We start from the raw sequence: 22,284 nt of genomic DNA, 5'->3' as shown, positions 1-22,284 counted from the left end.
ACTAAGGGCAAGCAGCAACAGTGCACAGTCTAGGTTGAATTGATTATGCTATGGAATAGAAAAAGAAAGAATAAAAAATAGACACAGGAAAAGATCTCTGTCCCAGGCTCTTCTCAGGATCTCAACAGCGTCCCCGTCATTGTGTACTTTAACAATGATCACTCGTGGTTTCTCCCGGTCTGCTGGTGGCGAGTGTGCGGTGCGATCGGTCGATCTTTATGTCCCAGTCCATCTGCAAGACTTCTTTGATAACTTTGACAAATGTTTTAGGGGAGCTGGAGTCCGGTTGTTCTTGAATGCCGGCTATTCAGATATTACGGCGTCTCATTCTCCCCTCCATGTTCTCGCATCGGTCTGTTAAAGTTGTCACCTGTCTTTGAAGGCTGGTAATCATAGCTTGTTGTGAAACCACCTTGTCGGACCATGTTGATAAGCCGCCCTTCATGCCTTGTATATCGGCTTTCATGTGGTCAACTTCTGTTTGGATGGCGGTCGTTGTAGCTACACAAGTCCAACAAAAAATGGCGACACTTCGTACTGATGTCTTTGATGAACTTTTATTGGCGCATGCTCTCTCTCTCTCGACACTATGGACACCGTGAAAACTATAAACAAAACAAACATTTTGACATACATTGCGAGCTCTTTCTGGAGTCTCTTAATGCAAATGTCCATTGTCAAACAGGCTCACACGTTAGCACATTAACAATGTCATAAAACTACGAACTACAATCTCTCAAAAATGCAACACATGTCAACATAAATGCAGGTCAACAACAACATACACAAATATATGAACAAAAACAATTTACTGTGTGCACCTTTTGGACCATGTGCAGAATTAGTCTGGCTTGGGGTCGTTCACTCCTCTCTGCCTCTGTGCCAGCAAAACGACCCACAATGGCACGGTCATGTGCCCACGCCAACTCTTGGTGTAGCCCATTGCTTTGCGGCATTACATAAAAATTACAGTACCTTGAGCTCAACCATATAAACTCAACAGATTTCAATTGCATTTCAATCAATCCTGCCAATTCAACATGCCTGTACAAAGAACATTTCTGAAATTATAACTGGCTTCAACTTGTCTCTTTGACAGTTAGTCGGGTTATTAGCAATTTTGGACCACACCGCTTGTAATTCGGACTTGAGGGCATTGAAATCTTCCGTTAGCGCACTTTTAAGTTCCTCTTATAATTTTGGAAATCTCTCCCTTTAGGGAGGACAAGATGTTCGCGTTCATTCTTTCAGCGGCCACACCTGAGCTTTCACTTGGAGTGGGGGAAGATTGGTCCGGGACACCTGGTGGGCTCTGCCTCGTGGTTCTCGTAGGCCGCGATGAGCCTGATTTATATTTTTATTTTTGGAGCTTTTCCGCCATTCAGATCGACGCAGCTTGCACAATTAAGCTTTTAGCCTCTTTATGTTATCCTCAGTGAACTTTGAGCCTGGTATTTATGTAATAGTAGCTGTTTTGTGATGAAAATATTGTCAGTCCTGCAGGAGCTCTGAAATTTGATTCTTACTCCATAACTTGCTCACTAGCGCCCCCTAATCAACATTTTTACAACAAACTGAAATACCAATTGTAAATACTTCAAAAATATGTTTCATATGTGCATATGCAGTAAACCTTCAACATTTAAATACGTATTGCGTAAGTGTACAAATCAGTTCAGACTGTCATGACAAACAGTTCATAAAAAGACAAACATCTTCACATCACAGAGACTTTATTTTGAACAGCCAAACTTGACATTTTCAGAAGTTTTATTCTGAACAGCCAAACTGATACTTTATTCGATACACAAACGTTTCTGTTTGGAATGCATTCAAGAACACATTGAAATAAATGATTTCCCGTTTAGTGCCTCAAGGTCCCTTTTTAATACTCCTCTCCTTCCTCCTCTCCCTCGCCCTCGACAGAGTCGACTCCAACCTCCTCGTAATCCTTCTCCAGAGCGGCCATGTCCTCTCTGGCCTCAGAGAACTCGCCCTCCTCCATCCCCTCACCTACGTACCAGTGAACGAAGGCCCGCTTGGCGTACATCAGATCGAACTTGTGGTCGAGCCGAGCCCAAGCCTCTGCTATAGCGGTGGTGTTGCTCAGCATGCACACGGCCCTCTGGACCTTCGCCAGGTCTCCACCGGGAACTACGGTGGGCGGCTGGTAGTTGATGCCCACCTTGAAACCGGTGGGGCACCAATCCACAAACTGGATGGAGCGCTTGGTTTTGATGGTGGCGATGGCTGCGTTGACGTCTTTGGGCACCACGTCTCCACGGAACAAGAGGCAGCAGGCCATGTACTTGCCGTGGCGAGGGTCACATTTCACCATCTGATTGGCCGGCTCAAAGCAGGCGTTGGTGATCTCAGACACTGAGAGCTGCTCATGGTAAGCTTTCTCAGCAGAGATGACGGGGGCGTAGGTGGCCAGAGGGAAGTGGATACGGGGATAGGGCACCAGGTTGGTCTGGAACTCTGTCAGATCAACATTGAGGGCGCCGTCGAAACGAAGGGACGCAGTGATGGAGGACACAATCTGACTGATCAGCCTGTTCAGGTTGGTGTAGGAGGGACGCTCGATGTCCAGGTTCCTACGGCAGATGTCGTAGATGGCCTCGTTATCTACCATGAAGGCGCAGTCGGAGTGCTCGAGGGTGGTGTGGGTGGTCAGGATGGAGTTGTAGGGCTCCACCACGGCGGTGGACACCTGGGGAGCCGGGTAGATGGAGAACTCCAGCTTGGACTTCTTGCCGTAGTCGACGGACAGACGCTCCATCAGCAGGGAGGTGAAACCGGAGCCGGTGCCGCCACCGAAGCTGTGGAAAACCAGGAAGCCCTGAAGACCGGTGCACTGGTCAGCCTGAGGACAGGAGGGAGACACAGAAACCTCATGTGAGACACAGTAGTTCAACTTAATATTGTAGAGCGACAGCTGGTCATCTTGATAAGTCACCCACTAGTTTGCGGATCCTGTCCAGAACCAGGTCGATGATCTCCTTGCCGATGGTGTAGTGTCCACGGGCGTAGTTGTTGGCAGCATCCTCCTTGCCGGTGATCAGCTGCTCAGGGTGGAACAGCTGGCGGTAGGTCCCAGTGCGCACCTCATCTGAGGAGACAGACACAAAATGACTTTAACCTTTGACCAAATAAACTGTCAGGGTATCTACGGTGTCGCTGTACGTATCAAGAGTTTACCGATGACAGTGGGCTCCAGGTCCACAAAAACAGCTCTGGGGACGTGTTTTCCAGCTCCGGTCTCGCTGAAGAAGGTGTTGAAGGAGTCGTCTCCTCCTCCGAGAGTCTTGTCGCTGGGCATCTGTCCGTCCGGCTGGATCCCGTGTTCCAGGCAGTAAAGCTCCCAGCAGGCATTGCCAATCTGGACACCGGCCTGACCGACGTGGATGGAGATACACTCACGCTGTAGAGAGAACAACAAGAGAGGTCATTTACCTGCAGCAATTTCACAGCTGTAACAAGAAACCAATCGGAACTGCAACATAAAGGCATTTTAAACTGATCATTATTCAGTTACGCCCCCTGTCTGAGATGCACAGCAGTGCAGCAGAAGGCACCTCCCTGCACCACAACCAGTGAGGGGGGGGGGGACAAATGTCTGACAGCAGCCCCCGCAGAGGAACAACGCCGTCTTTACCTCCAGTCCAAATTTTTTGTCCTCTAGCCTCTTTATCCCCACTCTCTCTGCGCCCTCTTTTACGAGCATAACCACACATTCAAATGCATTTCCGTGTGCGTGCCCGCGTCGCAGGATCTGGAATATTCCACTTGCTCTAGTGCCTTGAGGATGACCAATCACGGCGGATGCTTGGACCCAAAATAGACAAAAATTCCTCAACAAAAATCACAGCTAAGGCTTTTATTTTGAGAAAAATATGAATGTAATCCAGATTTAATCATGAAATAGGATGAAATTAACCGAAATACAGCGTGTTTATTAGATTGAACTGATTATATGTCATGTCATTAAGCACTGCGTTGCGTCACTTCATGTTCTTTAATCATAGATGATATTAAAAATACATTTGCTGCTGTATGCCATGAATTAAAAATGAAAGCTACAATCTAATGTCTCCATCCTTCCCCACCCGACCCGCCCCTCCCAGCCTCTACACAGGGGTATGGTATTTGTAAGGTGTCACTTCTTTTTTGTTGTTGCGTATTCACACATTAAAACGGACTAAAATCTAAATCTAAAGACAAATAATTATGCTGCTTGACATGATAAAGAGATTTATTGTCCTTGCTGTTCCTGTAAACGCCGCCAGCGAGCGCATTGTTCTCATCTCTACACAATGACAATCACGTCGTGCCACTGCTGCGGACCAATCTGCGCATCAGTCATCATCAATATCTAAATACCACTACATAAGGTGTTGAATTAATATTAAATCTATAAATATGTGTTTGTTAAGTGTAAAAAAAACGGAGATGCAAAAGCGTTGACGCCGTACTGCAAGAACCGACACACCGGTTGACGATTAACCCGCATTTCTACCTCACAAAATGTATTTCAGGCAGACAGATCTGATTGGAAATAAAAACCAAAAAAAAAAAAATCCACTTACCATTTTTTTTTCGTTTGAGGTTTAAAGAGGAAGAGGAGGGAGAAGAAAAAAAAAAAGAGTGTTTTTCTAAAAAAAAAAAACGGTGTTTGAGTCGCGTGTTGTACCCAACGGGGTCGATGCAACAACTGCTGAATGGGAGGGCAGTGCTTCCAGATATATACACACACACACACACACACACAGGGCAGGGAGATTTGCTCCTGTGCAACTATGGAGAAAAAAAAAATGGGCTTACTACCTACCATTTGGTCGAGTTGCTCAAATTTAACTGTGTTTTGCATTCAAATATGAGCAGAATTATGAACCTGTTATAAGGGAAAAGCTGCTTTTTTTTTTAGGTGCATTAAAGTGAAATAAACATAATGCAGATGAATGTATGTTTGGGGATTGAATTTTTTTGGTGGGATTAAAATGATTTATTATTATGATTATATATATATTCATATATATTTGAGCTTTCAGTAGTTAAAATGTGAATTTTCAAGTTCATAATCTGAAGCAGAAAATGGAGGTCATGTTTGCAGAATAAAGGCCTAGTTCAAACAAAGATCATTTATTAGGCACACTGCACCTTATAGGTGTGGCAGGCAAAGCTTGCAAATCGATAAACCTTCCCCGCCCACACACACAAAGTCAAAATGAACAAATTCTGCATTAAAATCTGCGTGGACTTTCTTCGTGCACCTGATGCACGATAAATGATGGGAAACGGCTGAATGCTTCTGCTGGCACAAGATGCTCCCATCTCGCTGGAGTCCCTGTCAGCCAGAGCCCATGTTGCGGAGTATATTCCTGCCGTGATGTCCTGCCCGGCATGCCAGCTCTCCTCCCTCATTGTCCTAGATTCTCTGCAGTGATGTCATTCAGTGAGCCGATCACGTGGCTGCATGTCTGCCCCTGCTCTTGAGGCTGGTCTTCGGCCTCCTCTCTGGTTCTGATCTGCTTGAGGAACCGGAAAACTGCCTGAATTTGCAGTTTTGTGTGACATAATGGTTTGCATGAAGAGACTTGACTGGCACAGTCTTGCAGGTACAAGGTTATTAAAGCTGCCCCTTTAAATCCTGCCAGGAATGAGAGACATTTGAAAAGAGGCTTGTGAAGGCGGCAAAAGTGCTACACAGTGACATAATCAGTGTTTTGTACTGTTATGGCTGAAATAAAACCATCCTCAATACAGTACGGACCAAAAGCTCCCATCTGAATGTGGGATCTCTTATTATTTATTCAGCAGGGAAGTGAAGGGGTTATTCACTGCAGCCCTTTTTGTGGTTGCTGTACTCAACACAAACTGCAGGGGATAAAAGAGAAGGACAGGAAGCAGCCGTGGCTCCCGGCCAGCACTTCATGAGAGAACATTGTCCACGCCCCTCCTCCTCCTCCTCCTGCTCCTCCTCCTCCTCTTCCCTCTAGCAGCTGTGAGACAGGGATGGTCTGACCAGCTGCTCACCAGGGAGGAGGGAGGGATGATGGGAATGCTCGGAGAGATGGGAGTGGTCCTCTTCATGGTGTAAAACTGACTGCTCTGCATCCAGCAAAGAGAGAACACGACACCCGGCAAAGTGACGGAGCATATTTTCCATCTGTCACTGCAGAGTTGGAGTTTTTTTGTTAATGCAGGTGAAGTCAACCAAACATGGCCATGAGATGATTAAAGTATTTTCTCTTCAACTAAAAGCTAAAATAGTAAAAAAATAAAAGGACTTTTTGTCACATGAGGTCTTCAAATATTTAATTTTGATGATGGTGCTGCAGCGCCTCACAGGAAAACTGGCCTGAAGACGTAAGAATACAAAAATAATTAAATTTAATCTTCTGTAATTGTTGCCCAAAAGGTATTTTTCATAACGACCCAGAATTTATGTGGCACGTGAGTGCAGTATATTCATGTTTTGATTGTATATATTCTTAAAAAATTACAACAAATGCAATTGGTCAGTGTAATAATGCAATATGGAATTGTGCACTTTTTAAATATTTAAAATGACTGATAGGAAATAAATCTGATCAGTTGGCTCACTGACTGAAAATCTCACATACTCAAGAGTATGATATTAAATATGGAAAAAAACTCATCAAAGTTCCCTGGTGGTACAAATGAGTCTTACTAAAAGGACAGATAATCGCACTCCAACTGACCCAAAAAAGTGTCGTAGACATATCTATTACAAATACTAGAATGATATAAATATTAGTTGTTAACATAGACTGGATATAAAAGAGTTCGTAGCTTCCAGCTCTGAAAAATGGATACGATGCAGAAGTGCTATAAACCCCAGAGTGCCACTAAAGGTCGGCTCCAAAAAGCCTCCGGCTCCATAAACTCCCATTCAACTTCTCTCATCAAATACAAAGTGAATTAAAACTGCAAGCAGTGATATACGGGCCCTCGCACGCTGAGCACCGCCTCCCCGAAGCCGTCTCCCCAACGTGCAGCGCGCGAGGGGCCGCATATCCCCGCTTAAAGTTGCTATTATTGTCTCGTTTCCTGTCTCCAGCAGGGGGCGCTATGACTATGACGGAATATTACTATCAGGTGTCTTCAGGGCGGGACTGCAATCAAAGATGTAATGTTTGAGGAAGATCGGAATATGTACATAAAAGTTACAGTCAGTTGTAGGTTCATGGCGAGATGCTCAAAATGGCCACCACGACACGGTCACACCGATCGAGGGAAACAAATTCACGATGCCGAGACACTTTTTGGTACATCTCAGTGTGATAGACAAGACCAACAAATTTGGAGCATGTAGGTGAAACTAGGTGCCGGAGCTGCAGTTTAGGGGGCGCTGGCGAGCCGTTTGGCCACGCCCACTCGCAAAATACATCAGATGTATCGTCTCATGACACCGGATGTATGTGACACGTTTCGTGAGGTTTCAAGCATCCTTTGACCTTAACCATCAACTTCCTGTGTTACAGTGAGACATCAAACTTTGCCGCATCGTCACGGCGATGCCCAATGACAAAGTCAAATAAATGTCTCAATATATCATCAACTACATGTTTAGGTTATTGTGACCCGACTTTACATCGTGTCATTTCCAGTTGCCAACAGGGGGCGCTATGACTATGAGCGAATATTCCCCCACAGAGGTCTTCAGGGCGGGGCTGTTATCATACCTGTGATGTTTAGAGAAGGTCGGTCAATGTACATAAGATTTAAAGCAACTCGTAGTTCCATGGCGAGATGCTCAAAATGGCCGCCTATTTACGGGCACACGCATCGACAAAAATGAATTATTTTGCTAAGATTTAATCCCAAATATTTTATCTATCCATAGAAACTAAATTCAAGTCGGTGCGACAAAATCCCTCGGAGGAGTTCGACAAAGTACAACGTGTAAGAATCTCCCAAAATGGCGACTAAATTCAAAATGGTGGACTTCCTGTCCAGTTGACGTAACGGTGCAATGTAACTTTTTTGTGCGTTTAGGTGTGATACACGTGTCCACTGGATTTGGTGAATTTAGGTAAATGTGGCTGCCGGGGCATCTCTTTAGGGGGCGCTCTCGAGCCGTTTGGCCACGCCCATTCGCAACTCCACTAGAATACGAAATTCTTTCGCCGGGAGACATATGTGTATCCACTTTCATGAGTTTTTTTAATATGATGAAGCTTCCAAAAAGGAAAATCACTTTACGTAAGAATAAGAACGTCAAACGTCTAACGTCTAAGAACATTTTTACGAAAAACAATAGGGCTTCGCACCTTCGGTGCTCGGGCCCTAATAAAATGTGTCCATCAGTTCTCTCGGTGTTGTTAGCTAAAGTCACTCCTTCTTATTAGTTTTCTGGAGGTCCATCTGAAAATAATCCCTCATTCATTAGAAAAGAAGATTCAAAAAGACCTGTTTTTGGGGGCGTGTCTGTTTGATTGACAGGCCTGTGGTGCAGTCAGGTTACAGCTATCGGTGGACGAGACGTAGTATCGTCAGGTTTCCAATCAGTTCAGTCGTCCAAATATGGTCACTTCCTGTTCCAAACCGCTCCAAATTAGCAAGATAGTGACGGACAGAATCTGAACTCGAGGCTTCATAACGTTCACAAACCATCTGGTGACGTCACTGTTGGTTTCCGCTTGGTTGTTAGTCATCTAAATATTTAACAAAAAATTTCTAACAGTGACGTCACCAAGCGTAACCCATTGGTTCATGTACTCCCATTTTGAAGCATCAAGTTGGCATCTTGTTTTTTTTTAGCCAGAAGTGACCATATTTGGACGATCTGGGGAGGAGCGAAGGTCTACAGAGACACTATGTTAGAAGTTGGCACTTTTTGATTGGGAGTCTATGGAGTCCGAGGTTTTTTGGAGACAGCCCTTAGGGGCAGTCGGTGGTATTGCACTTCATGGCACTTCTGCATTGACTCTACCTTTCAGACCCCAAAGCTGTGTTCATTTTTTTGTGCAGTCTGTTGATAGCACATCATGTCCGACATAGCACAATGCTAATGTTAGCTTGATGCAGCTGGATTCGTAATACTCAGTTTTTTTGATTTTAGCGAGCTAAATACATGGAGTTTAAAAAAATGGCTGCAGAGTACAAAAAAAATTACGAAATTGACAACGAATGGACTTGACAAGTCAGACGAACCTTTCAATGCAAAATGGAAGTCGGGGTCCTCCTTTGGGCTTCAGAGATGTCAATGTAGTTCTTTGATTTCAAAGCTGTAGCCTTATGTTGTTATTAGCCTTTCTGAGGCTGTTGCATGGTTGAATTATATTTTATTGAAAAAACTTTGTTGGTATCTGGAGAGGGAAGTTGTTGATGGGAAACTTGGTCTGGACAGTTTAAAAACCTCTGATATAAACTCAGTTAAATGACATACAGTAGAGATGACATGATGCCCAATGTGATTTGACAAAAAGTGGCAATAAAGAGTTGCTGATTCAACATTTGCTTTGGCTGCAGGTGCTATAAATACCAGCTTCTGTCATGTCTGAATCTCAAAATCTCAGCTATTTAAAGAAGCCCTGCATTCAAAGAGGCGTCATTTCTGCCTCTGGGACAACGGTTGCCAGAGAGCTACTTAAGTTGTTAGCAACCAAGGTGGTTAACTGTCTGTCAGTAGGCTCATGCAGAACAATTTATGGTCTTTCTAACTGCAAGTTTTAATAGAAGACAGACACTGACAGCTCTCAAACACGTCTCCAGAAAGATGCATCTTGTCGACAGCATCAACGGGGCCACACCCCATCATGCTCATGGCATGTTTTTGTCATCAGTCTGATAAGAGGACACTTGCATTTCGATGCACTTGTGTGTGATCTTTAGAAGCAGGATTTATATACAGTCTACGGACGCAACACATAAGGGCGAATGATTTTTGGGGAGAGACCCTCCCCCCCACCCCCACTCACCACCCCAGAGGCAGCTGCAGTGCTGCCCCATTAATGCTGCCATTTAAGCCGGGTCACGTGACCGCCAGATAAAGGCGGTCTGTGTGGATACTAGGGCTGTATCCAGGCAACTCCTTCATTCATTTCCTAGCAACCGTTAATTCTTGGGAGGGGGAAGGGGGGTGGGGGGTTGGGCGCCTGTAGTGGCCTACATGTCCCTCATGTATATGACAGGGCAGTATGACCTCTTTTATCTGAAGAGGATTAAGAAAATAAAGACAAAAGACTGGAGATAAAAATGCTGCTCATTAAAAAAAACTACACATCCATCATGGAAATGACTGTTTGTAAATAATATTATGACAGGAGGTTGGCAAGGACACTTGGTCAGAGCAGAGATTAATCAAAAATAAATCCTAATGGTAAAAATGTATGGGGCCTTTTTGGTAACACAATTTAACCAGAATCAGGTTTTTAAAATACTTTTCTCATTAACTTTAGATGCATATTTGTTGATTTGGCGCTGGTTGAAGGCACAGTTTAACTCTGATAAAAGGAAGGTTTGAAGTTCATATCAATGGTTATTAATTAAGGGACAACATTTGGAAAAAGATGAGTTGGCTGATTTTCTGACTGATGTACTAACAAGTGTTCAGACATGAATTCCATTATGTATGGGGCCTGATTAGATCCACCAAAAAAAACCAACCAGTTTATATTTAGTTCTTAAGTGCTGAATATTATAGTCTGTTTTTACATTTTATTACAAGTTTTTCAACCTGTTATGCTATCATTAGCTTTGAAGGTGTAAAAGTGCATCCTGGGCCTGTCTGACTGGTACCAGCATGTTGGTAATTACGCTGCATTTTCCTCACTATTAAACGCCATGCTTGCAGCAGCAGCACCAGCACAATAACGGGATGGATGTTGGGTGGGGTCTGGGAGGCGGGGTTTGCAGCGACAGAACCGCTCGTTCAATAGAAAGCCGCGGATGGCTTCAGAACGTCAGACTGACAGGGAATTGACGAATAGGAGCGCAACAGCCACCGGCGCCGGTGCATCACCGGCATATATACCACTGTTCAACTTCATGTGCGCCATTATCTCTTACATCGACCCCATAACCGTCGAACTGTAAGACTCGTGGTCGTGGAGCTCCGTTCACCCTCTAGCGCGACTACAACACAGCAAAATGGTAAGAACTTTCAAAAAGCTTCGTTAAATAGTCACATTTAGGGTCTGACCTTAAATGTGTGTGTGTGGGGGGGGGGGATAGCTTTTAATGGAAAAGTGGGAATAAGAGTGTTATAAAACAACACTGAAGCTCCATATTTTATATCACTAATATAAAGTGGGGTTATCTGCTGGGTTTTGGGGAGATGCTCTGGTGCGGATCGGACGGGACGTGGCGGGCAGGCTGAACAAAAGAGGTCTTCAGAGGTGGATAGAATGAATAATGAAGGCTCCGGTCCAGCCGCCGAGTCTGCGGGTTGTTTTTGGTTTTGTCTCCCTCGCCATCACTTCTCGTGACCAGACTGACAGGATGCGCATGAGCTGTCACGAGCTTTAAAATGTCCCACACCCAAAGAAACCCCATCCTGGCGAGCCATTAAAAATTCATGCTCGTAATAGACACTGCGCTGCGCAGAGAGCACTGCCTTCTGCTGTTGTAGGTGAACATACTCCTTATCTTACATTTTCTATGAGAGATTAAAAGTTTTCTGCGGTTAAAAGTGCACGTTTTCACACATTTCGACAGTTCATACGTCATCTGTTGCCTGAGTGAAGGTCTCGTCGCATAGCAACGGAACACACAACGCAGTGCGCCAGAAACAAATTGAGAAGATTCGACCATCAGTGACACTAACTATTGATTACTTTTTCACAAAGTGAATCTAAATAAAACTAGTAAATTGAAAACTTATTTATTTATTTTTTTTCAATTTTAGCTTAGCAGCTTATTCAATCACTGTTTTTTAGTGTAAAATTACAGTTTTCTTTTTGAAAATCAATGCACACACCTGAGTGATATCTCTTTTATTTTTTTTTTTGTTTTTTCTTCTCTACAGCGTGAGTGTATCTCCATCCACGTCGGTCAGGCCGGTGTCCAGATTGGCAATGCCTGCTGGGAGCTTTACTGCCTGGAACACGGGATCCAGCCGGACGGACAGATGCCCAGCGACAAGACCATCGGAGGAGGAGACGACTCCTTCAACACCTTCTTCAGCGAGACCGGAGCTGGAAAACACGTCCCCAGAGCTGTTTTTGTGGACCTGGAGCCCACCGTCATCGGTAAGTGTCATCTCTTCTGGCTGAACTTTCATTTGAGTAAATTAAAGTGAAATATTTTGAATATCAGTGACCAACATCTAATTCAAAGCCTGTTTTCGTCTCCTCAGATGAGGTGCGCTCTGGGACCTACCGCCAGCTGTTCCACCCTGAGCAGCTGATCACCGGCAAGGAGGATGCTGCCAACAACTACGCCCGCGGACACTACACCATCGGCAAGGAGATCATCGACCTGGTTCTGGACAGGATCCGCAAACTAGTGGGTGACTTATCAGGATGACTAGCTATCGCTCTACAATATTAAGTTGAACTACTGTGTCTCACATGAGGTTTCTGTGTCTCCCTCCTGTCCTCAGGCTGACCAGTGCACCGGTCTTCAGGGCTTCCTGGTTTTCCACAGCTTCGGCGGCGGCACCGGCTCCGGTTTCACCTCCCTGCTGATGGAGCGTCTGTCCGTCGACTACGGCAAGAAGTCCAAGCTGGAGTTCTCCATCTACCCGGCTCCCCAGGTGTCCACCGCCGTGGTGGAGCCCTACAACGCTATCCTGACCACCCACACCACCCTCGAGCACTCCGACTGCGCCTTCATGGTAGATAACGAGGCCATCTACGACATCTGCCGTAGGAACCTGGACATCGAGCGTCCCTCCTACACCAACCTGAACAGGCTTATAGGTCAGATCGTGTCCTCCATCACTGCGTCCCTTCGTTTCGACGGCGCCCTCAATGTTGATCTGACAGAGTTCCAGACCAACCTGGTGCCCTATCCCCGTATCCACTTCCCTCTGGCCACCTACGCCCCCGTCATCTCTGCTGAGAAAGCTTACCACGAGCAGCTCTCAGTGTCTGAGATCACCAACGCCTGCTTCGAGCCGGCCAATCAGATGGTGAAATGTGACCCTCGCCACGGCAAGTACATGGCCTGCTGCCTCTTATACCGTGGAGACGTGGTGCCCAAAGACGTCAACGCAGCCATCGCCACCATCAAAACCAAGCGCTCCATCCAGTTTGTGGATTGGTGCCCCACCGGTTTCAAGGTGGGCATCAACTACCAGCCGCCCACCGTAGTTCCCGGTGGAGACCTGGCGAAGGTCCAGAGGGCCGTGTGCATGCTGAGCAACACCACCGCTATAGCAGAGGCTTGGGCTCGGCTCGACCACAAGTTCGATCTGATGTACGCCAAGCGGGCCTTCGTTCACTGGTACGTAGGTGAGGGGATGGAGGAGGGCGAGTTCTCTGAGGCCAGAGAGGACATGGCCGCTCTGGAGAAGGATTACGAGGAGGTTGGAGTCGACTCTGTCGAGGGCGAGGGAGAGGAGGAAGGGGAGGAGTATTAAAAAGGGACCTTGAGGCACTAAACGGGAAATCATCAGTTCCAAACGTTGAATACATTCCAAACAGAAATGTCTGTCTATTAATTACCAGTTTGGGTGTTAAGAAAATATAACTCCAAATAATTTAGAACATTAGAACGTGAAACTCGTGTAATATGAAGGGAAAAAGACAGTATCACCAGGTTTGTAGGTTGGAAGTAGGTTGGGGTTTATTGTTCTGACGTTGAGGAAGAGGGTTAAAAGGGATGACAGCACTAATTAAACGAAGAGAATTGCTTTAACTTTCTCCTGAAGGCATTCCAAAAATAACTGTTTGTCTATGAAATATCTGAAAATGTTTGGCTCTGTTCTAAATACATTTACTCTAACATGAATTTTGTCTGTCTTGTTCATTCTCTCTTTTTTGTTTCGTTTCTTTTAAGAATGAAAAACAAATCTGTCGTGATAACAATCTACATTCATCATATGAGCTACTCTTTCCCTCACTAGTTTTTTTTCAGTTTGTAGTCATTTTATTTACTTTACATTCACAAACATTCAGATCTGGTCCAGGTGCCCTTGGACTCTGGTGTGGGGTACTTGAGGGTACCATGTTTCCAAATTTCTGTAAAAAAAGATATTGACATTTGGATTGGTCTGAAAGGATAAGAGGCAGAATATCTGTAAAAAAAACTAAAAATATTTAACACAATCACCTACAGCTTTATTACCATGTTCTAATAAACCTATCTTATAGTCAAAGTTTCTTAAGCCCAAATCTGCACGGCCCAGTTAACCTCCCGGTGGGCAAGAATTCGTTGTTGGTGCGCTGCTGACCCTCATAATAATTTTTTTCTCCAGACATCTTCAAGTTCTGCAGAGCGGAAATAATTAGTTGTCTAACCGGCACATAAAGGCTCACTCAACACCTCTAAATTTCATTGTTTTTATCATTGTTTACAGAAAAAAAAGGCCTCGTATTGGTACAGAAGCTGCTTGTAAGAGGTGAGCATTTACCTGTTTCCAGTGTTTTTGTTCACCTTTTGACTGGTGAGACAAAAACAACTTGAATATCTTAATTTGGGCTTAGGGCAATGATAATGTTTTCTTTTCAAGGATTATTTAAAAATATAATTGTGTTATTTCCAGCTAATGAAAATAATATTGGGTGTAGCCCTGCAGTTCTTCTATGATACTAGTCTGCCGCAGTTTCCTTTATGTAAATACCGTATAAAAAAAAAATGAAGCAGTTTGATGAGAAACTTTACAACAAATGAGCTCAATATAAACTAAAACTTGATTTTAATGTGGAGTTAAAACAAAACTGGGACCACAAGATGAAAGATAGAGGTGCAGACATAGTTAATGTACGTCAGTGCTGAAAATTTTCCACACATTAGCTTGTAATCAATTTATGTAGACCCAAATGATACTGGGTAAAGTGGGACGTTTGGTCCGGCCTAGGCAGTTGTCCGCTTTAATGGTAATCCAATCTTACAACCATTACTGTACATTACAATAACCCTTTTCTACATTGATTTAAGGTTTTATTTTTCTCTTTTTCTATCATTATTTCTTGACCACGTATATTTATCTGCTCTGCATCTCATATTGTGGCATTTATACTCAAGGTACTTTTGATGCTGCTTGTAAAACGGTGATTTTCCTGCTCTGATAACGTTCGAAATGTCTGCTGTGAAAAAAAGGCCTCTTCTTTACGGAAGATGACAGATAGTGTTAAACCAATAGGAGAAGAGCTCGTGTGCGTCCCAGCCAATCGGATACAGCTCCCCTTTATCCGTACAAGACGAGTATAAAACACCCCGCCCGGTGACGCTCAGCAGCTTCTTACACAGGACTCATTGACAGTCGGTCGTGAAAGTAAAGTTTGTCTCCATCCGTGTCGTTTTATCTCCAAGTAAAAGCAAACATGGTGAGTAAACCAATTTGAATCTAAAATAACTAAAATGATAAACGTGAGGTTGATTTATTAGCACTAAGCAGACCTTGACGTAAATTGCCGAAATGTGAGCTTTGACGTTTATAGCTCGCTCATGTTCACCGAGAAGAGAATTTAAACGGTGAGTATAGTTTTGTAATGATTAAATGTGGGGAAGGGTTTCTGTCTCCCTGTGGAGACGAGAAGCGAAAAATGTCCTCGTCCCATAGACGAAATGACCGACAACTCACCTGTGTTAGACGTCGTGGGAATAATTGCAGACATTGAACGGCCGGCCGGCGAATAACAAAGAGCTTTTTGTCTGGCGGGATGTCGCTGGTCTCAGTTTGTAGTAATGAAGACAACTAAGCAGGTGAAGCAGGGACCGGACACCGCCCTCATGTTAGAGATGGGACGGGGATTAGTTCGTGCTTTTGCCTGTCGTGTACGGGCTGTAGTCGCTTCTGTGCACCTCATCCTCACTGCCTCTGATGCAGCAGGTTGTCTGCCATCACTGTGCGGCTCAGTGGGTGCAGTGCGTCTATCTGGGCGCCGCCCTGGTCCCTGTAAGGGTCCCTGTAAGGGTCCGTGTTCGTCCGCCACAGGGGGGGGTGATGTCACCAGACCAGGGCGGGACAAGTTCAACACGCTTCCACGTTTGATCTATACATTCCTTTGTTTGGTTTATATACACGATGTACTTTTATATTATTTTGTAATTGGACAGTTTACCGAGAGCCCATTTAAAGGCCACTAGTGGTGGCTAAGGGAACTCCCCCCCCCCCCCCATTTGTTGAAGTGGTTTTGACGACGCCACAGTTGGCTGATCTGCATTGATTGATTTAGGTCTTCGGTACTATGTACCATTCCTGTGCTTTAAAATGTGAACAGTCTATTTGTAGTCTGGGTTTTTGAGTCGTGGGTTGGTCCCCTGTGCTGAATTTTATTCTGGTGTTTAGAGCGATTGTAAAGACAAAGATATTTCCCAGGTTTCTTTATTCATATATCTGTGTGTGTTATGAGTATTCACTTGCCCTGCTGGACCAGATCTCATAAAAAAAAAATAAAAAAAAAAGGTAGTAGCAGGCTTACATTTTAAAAATGAAATCCCTAATGACTAAACTTTATTACTACATCATTATTGGTACTTGTCAGATTAAGATAATTTTTCTGTCTTGATCATATTTAATGCATCATCGTTGATCATGCGTTAGCTTAAATAAATTGATTCAAACACTAAAATGTGGAACATATTGGAATTTATCAGGTGACTCGGTCATGAGGTTGTGATATCTGGTACTGGATAAAGTCTGTATTTCTACCGCATTCATTTGGACCATAGGTTTTTAAATTGACCTACTCATTTAATAAGTAATCTGAAGTGTATGATTAATTGTAGTTAAAACGTTTTTGGTTAACATTAATACTAATTCTTGTTTTCCTGCAGCGTGAGTGTATCTCAGTGCACGTCGGTCAGGCCGGTGTCCAGATTGGCAATGCCTGCTGGGAGCTTTACTGCCTGGAACACGGGATCCAGCCGGACGGACAGATGCCCAGCGACAAGACCATCGGAGGAGGAGACGACTCCTTCAACACCTTCTTCAGCGAGACCGGAGCTGGAAAACACGTCCCCAGAGCTGTTTTTGTGGACCTGGAGCCCACCGTCATCGGTAAGTGTCATCTCTTCTGGCTGAACTTTCATTTGAGTAAATTAAAGTGAAATATTTTGAATATCAGTGACCAACATCTAATTCAAAGCCTGTTTTCGTCTCCTCAGATGAGGTGCGCTCTGGGACCTACCGCCAGCTGTTCCACCCTGAGCAGCTGATCACCGGCAAGGAGGATGCTGCCAACAACTACGCCCGCGGACACTACACCATCGGCAAGGAGATCATCGACCTGGTTCTGGACAGGATCCGCAAACTAGTGGGTGACTTATCAAGATGAGTAGCTGTCGCTCTACAATATTAAGTTGAACTACTGTGTCTCACATGAGGTTTCTGTGTCTCCCTCCTGTCCTCAGGCTGACCAGTGCACCGGTCTTCAGGGCTTCCTGGTTTTCCACAGCTTCGGCGGCGGCACCGGCTCCGGTTTCACCTCCCTGCTGATGGAGCGTCTGTCCGTCGACTACGGCAAGAAGTCCAAGCTGGAGTTCTCCATCTACCCGGCTCCACAGGTGTCCACCGCCGTGGTGGAGCCCTACAACGCTATCCTGACCACCCACACCACCCTCGAGCACTCCGACTGCGCCTTCATGGTAGATAACGAGGCCATCTACGACATCTGCCGTAGGAACCTGGACATCGAGCGTCCCTCCTACACCAACCTAAACAGGCTGATCAGTCAGATCGTGTCCTCCATCACTGCGTCCCTTCGTTTCGACGGCGCCCTCAATGTTGATCTGACAGAGTTCCAGACCAACTTGGTGCCCTATCCCCGTATCCACTTCCCTCTGGCCACCTACGCCCCCGTCATCTCTGCTGAGAAAGCTTACCATGAGCAGCTCACTGTATCCGAGATCACCAACGCCTGCTTCGAGCCGGCCAATCAGATGGTGAAATGTGACCCTCGCCACGGCAAGTACATGGCCTGCTGCCTCTTGTACCGTGGAGACGTGGTGCCCAAAGACGTCAACGCAGCCATCGCCACCATCAAAACCAAGCGCTCCATCCAGTTTGTGGATTGGTGCCCCACCGGTTTCAAGGTGGGCATCAACTACCAGCCGCCCACCGTAGTTCCCGGTGGAGACCTGGCGAAGGTCCAGAGGGCCGTGTGCATGCTGAGCAACACCACCGCTATAGCAGAGGCTTGGGCTCGGCTCGACCACAAGTTCGATCTGATGTACGCCAAGCGGGCCTTTGTTCACTGGTACGTAGGTGAGGGGATGGAGGAGGGCGAGTTCTCTGAGGCCAGAGAGGACATGGCCGCTCTGGAGAAGGATTACGAGGAGGTTGGAGTCGACTCTGTCGAGGGCGAGGGAGAGGAGGAAGGGGAGGAGTATTAAAAAGGGACCTTGAGGCACTAAACGGGAAATCATTTATTTCAATGTGTTCTTGAATGCATTCCAAACAGAAACGTTTGTGTATCGAATCAGTGTATCAGTTTGGCTGTTCAGAATAAAACTTCTGAAAATGTCAAGTTTGGCTGTTCAAAATAAAGTCTCTGTGATGTGAAGATGTTTGTCTTTTTATGAACTGTTTGTCATGACAGTCTGAACTGATTTGTACACTTACGCAATACGCATTTAAATGTTGAAGGTTTACTGCATATACACATATGAAACATATTTTTGAAGTATTTACAATTGGTATTTCAGTTTGTTGTAGAAATGTTGATTAGGGGGCGCTAGTGAGCAAGTTATGGAGTAAGAATCAATCAATATAAAGTATACATGTTGGTGAACAACATTCATTGATAGATCTGATACAAAACCGAGGATGTTCCATCTGCAGGAGAGTCACTTCGTGACTGAAATACAAAATATAACGGTGAGGAGCACGTTTTGGCCGGTGCATTTACACATACACTGCATTTACACATACACATACACCTAACCCTAACCCTAACTCACAACATCCATAGTACGCATGATGAAACAAAATGTATTGCTGTGTAATATTTATGTACATACTTTGATTATAAAACATCTAGGTCTACTCTTTGGAGGTGAAAGAGTTCTTAGGGCACAGATCGGGTTAGGTTTTTTGAATCACAATGGCCCCCCCTGGTGGCCTCTCATCAGCAGTCCAGCAGTTTGGTATAGAGCAGGGGTGTCAAACTTGTTTTCACCCTGAGCCACATCAGCATTATGTTTGCCCTCAAAGGGCCGGTTGTAACTGTAAGACTGTATAAATGTAACTACTCCCTAACGTATTGTTAAATGACTGTCTCTGCATGCATTTATATAAATGTAAAAATATATGGAAGCACATTTCTCTGTTATTATAACATAAATCCTTTTAATGTAAGGTTAAGAAACCCACATTACTCTATCAAAGATCAAACTTTTAAAGTGAATAACACAAATATCATCAAACACAAGTTATTACATTAACTTTGTTCAAAGCTTTTTTTGTCACAGTTGAGAGGGACAGAACTATGGTACAACAAATAATTGTGAGCTGCTAAGAACATGTGACAGATGTGGCATTTTACAAAAACAAATGCCTGCAGACAGACATGCAGAGACCGTACAACCAACTAATGAGAGATGGTTTTGATTGCAGTAAACATTTGGCTGTACACCTGCAAACAAACTGAATACATTGCTACACATTCAAAGTAATACATGTAATTAACTAAAAATGTGGTATGCGTTGGAGCTGAGCAAGACATGCGGGGATGGACCGATCTGGAGCTGTTTACTTAAGCCCTGAAATGAGCATCAGAATTATTTGAAAAATGTGGAGATTGCTGATTCCCTTTTTTATGTTATTATATATATGTTTTATTTTTGTTTGTTATTATTTATTTATTTTTAATTATTATTGGGTTTTTTTTAAGGAATATCTGGCATCCCGGTGCTGGAGACCCTAACCCAACCCTAACCCTAACCCCCTTACCCAACCCTAACCCTAACCCTAACCCTAACCTACCCTTACCCAACCCAACCCTAACCTTACCCTAACCCCCTAACCCAACCCTAACCCATCCCCCTTCCCTAAACCTAACCAACCCCCCCATCCCTAACCCACATTTTAACCACTAACCCTATCCTGACCTTTGACCCTATCCCCAAACCCCTAAGGCCTAACCTTAACCACAGGATTTTAGAGAACAAAATTAAGAAATTTAAACATAGGCCAAACAACAAAAAAAGAATAAAAAACAGACTTAACAATACTTACCTGCACCTGGATTTTATTTTTATTTTATTATTCATTTTCTTAGAGGATTAAATTAAACTCATCTCAAATCCAAAGTTAAAATACAAACAGGATTGGAAAATTACAAAAAAAGACACTTACTTGATATACTTACCTGCACCTGGATTTTATCTAAGTTTAATTTATTTGATTTAAAACACTAACATGATTGGCAAATTAAAAATAACATAGTTTCCTGAAAACACCTACCTGTACCTGGATTTAATTTTATTTAATTTATAACACTAACATGATTGGCATATTAAATTAAAAAATACCTACTTACCTGAAATACTTACCTGCACCTGTATTATATTTAATTATTTCTATTTTTTTAGAGGACACAATTAAACTCACTTTAAATTTAAAGTTTAAATAACAACAAGATTGGCAAAAAAAAAAAAAAAAAAAAAAAAAAAAAAGAAATCAAAAAAATCAATGCAGCACAGAAAAAGCAAAATCCTGAGGAAAAGGCCCAGTCTCTTGCAAAACCAAGGACTCCCTAAATCCCCCCTTTCCCCTCTTGTTTCCCCCATGCAAAATCACAGACCAACAGCGGGGAGGAGCAGGGCCCTCACAGCCAATGAGCTGTGCCATACGGGTCCCCCCCTGCAAAGGGAGGAGCACAGTATAAAGAGCCAACAGCTGCAGGGCCTTGTCCCCTTCACTCACTTGTCTCCTTGCTCAAAGAAGACCACACAGCCTCACTTAGCAAGCAGACAAACAACATCACCACTTTACTTTGTGCCTTAGCCTGATGAAGTCCTACTAGGGTCGAAACGTTGTGACAGGCACATAAAAGACAGACCACAAGCCCCTCTTTTTTTTGAACATACTTACCCGAATTTAAATTTAAAACAACTTTTTGAAAACAAAAAAATACTTACCTTAAAATACTTACCTGAATTGGACTTCCTTCCTTGAACTTTATTTTTTGACCTTACTGACCTGGACTTTTCCCTTTAATTTAATTCCCCTTTAATTTAATTTTCTCTCCCCATCCACCATGAGCACAGCTCAATATAATTGGACCCTTGTCAGCCAACAGAGGGGACAAATAAAACTGCAAGCAGTGATGTACTGGCCCTCGCACTTCGGCTCGCTGCCTCCCGAAGCCTTCTCCCCGAAGCCGTCTCCCTGAAGTGCAGCGCTTGAGGGACAGGGTATACCCGCTTAAAGTTTCTATTTTTGTCTCGTTTCCTGTCTCCAGCAGGGGGCGCTGGCGATCCTTTTGGTCACGCCCACTCGCAAAACACTTCAGCTGTATTGTCTCACCACGCCGGATGTATGTGACACGTTTCGTGAGGTTTCAAGCATCCTTTGACCTTAACCATCAATTTCCTGTGTTACAGCGAGACATCAAACTTTGCCGCATCGTCACAGCGACGCCCAATGACAAAGTCGAACAAATGTCTCAATATATCATCAACTACATGTTTAGGTTATTGTGACCCGACTTTACATCGTGTCATTTCCAGTGGCCAACAGGGGGCGCTATGACTATGAGCGAATATTCCCCCACAGGGGTCTTCAGGGTGGGGCTGTTATCATATCTGTGATGTTTGGAGAAGGTCGGTCAATGTACATAAGATTTAAAGCATCTCGTAGTTCCATGGCGAGATGCTCAAAATGGCCGCCTATTTACGGGCACACGCATCGACAAAAATGAATTATTTTGCTAAGATTTAATCCCAAATATTTTATCTTTCCATAGAAACTAAATTCAAGTCGGTGAGACAAAATCCCTCGGAGGAGTTCGACAAAGTACAACGTGTAAGAATCTCCCAAAATGGCGACTAAATTCAAAATGGTGGACTTCCTGTCCAGTTGACGTAACGGTGCAATGTAACTTTTTTGTGCGTCTAGGTGTGATACACGTGTCCACTGGATTTGGTGAATTTAGGTAAATGTGGCTGCCGGGGCATCTCTTTAGGGGGCGCTCTCGAGCCGTT

General features: G+C 44.3%; 3 protein-coding genes across 3 annotated transcripts; 2 read left to right on the top strand and 1 right to left on the bottom strand.

Annotated features, from left to right (window-relative positions):
• Window positions 1-538: 538 nt before the first annotated feature.
• LOC138194661 (tubulin alpha chain) lies at window positions 539-4,723 on the bottom strand. Its single transcript, XM_069143568.1, has 4 exons — window positions 4,590-4,723; window positions 3,202-3,424; window positions 2,964-3,112; window positions 539-2,866 (listed from the first exon to the last, which is right to left on the bottom strand). Exons 1-4 carry the CDS (start codon window positions 4,590-4,592, stop codon window positions 1,886-1,888), a joined length of 1,356 nt encoding a protein of 451 aa, XP_068999669.1. The 5' UTR covers window positions 4,593-4,723; the 3' UTR covers window positions 539-1,885.
• Window positions 4,724-11,013: 6,290 nt separating this feature from the next.
• Window positions 11,014-13,923, top strand: LOC138194655 (tubulin alpha chain-like). Its single transcript, XM_069143553.1, has 4 exons — window positions 11,014-11,121; window positions 11,996-12,218; window positions 12,326-12,474; window positions 12,572-13,923. The coding sequence occupies exons 1-4, from the start codon at window positions 11,119-11,121 to the stop codon at window positions 13,550-13,552; spliced, it is 1,356 nt and encodes a 451-aa protein (XP_068999654.1). The 5' UTR covers window positions 11,014-11,118; the 3' UTR covers window positions 13,553-13,923.
• A 1,433-nt stretch (window positions 13,924-15,356) lies between these two features.
• On the top strand, window positions 15,357-18,641 carry LOC138194654 (tubulin alpha chain-like). The gene is made up of 4 exons (XM_069143552.1): window positions 15,357-15,461; window positions 16,915-17,137; window positions 17,245-17,393; window positions 17,491-18,641. Exons 1-4 carry the CDS (start codon window positions 15,459-15,461, stop codon window positions 18,469-18,471), a joined length of 1,356 nt encoding a protein of 451 aa, XP_068999653.1. The 5' UTR covers window positions 15,357-15,458; the 3' UTR covers window positions 18,472-18,641.
• Window positions 18,642-22,284: the final 3,643 nt, after the last annotated feature.

Source organism: Embiotoca jacksoni, unplaced genomic scaffold (genome assembly GCF_022577435.1).
Source record: "Embiotoca jacksoni isolate LCO1_2020_lvr unplaced genomic scaffold, fEmbJac1.0.p SCAF_111, whole genome shotgun sequence".
NCBI classification, from domain to species: Eukaryota; Metazoa; Chordata; class Actinopteri; family Embiotocidae; genus Embiotoca; species Embiotoca jacksoni.
Note: the sequence above shows the minus strand (reverse complement) of the source record. Positions and strands in the feature narration are given on the sequence as shown.

What these genes read in the sequence shown, in the direction of transcription:
- LOC138194661 (XM_069143568.1), bottom strand. An exon ending in CCTGGAGCCCACTGTCATCG is followed by an intron (nt 3,113 to 3,201) that starts GTAAACTCTTGA and finishes CTGTCTCCTCAG; the next exon opens with ATGAGGTGCGCACTGGGACC. An exon ending in TGGACAGGATCCGCAAACTA is followed by an intron (nt 2,867 to 2,963) that starts GTGGGTGACTTA and finishes TCCTGTCCTCAG; the next exon opens with GCTGACCAGTGCACCGGTCT.
- LOC138194655 (XM_069143553.1), top strand. An exon ending in CCTGGAGCCCACCGTCATCG is followed by an intron (nt 12,219 to 12,325) that starts GTAAGTGTCATC and finishes TCGTCTCCTCAG; the next exon opens with ATGAGGTGCGCTCTGGGACC. An exon ending in TGGACAGGATCCGCAAACTA is followed by an intron (nt 12,475 to 12,571) that starts GTGGGTGACTTA and finishes TCCTGTCCTCAG; the next exon opens with GCTGACCAGTGCACCGGTCT.
- LOC138194654 (XM_069143552.1), top strand. An exon ending in CCTGGAGCCCACCGTCATCG is followed by an intron (nt 17,138 to 17,244) that starts GTAAGTGTCATC and finishes TCGTCTCCTCAG; the next exon opens with ATGAGGTGCGCTCTGGGACC. An exon ending in TGGACAGGATCCGCAAACTA is followed by an intron (nt 17,394 to 17,490) that starts GTGGGTGACTTA and finishes TCCTGTCCTCAG; the next exon opens with GCTGACCAGTGCACCGGTCT.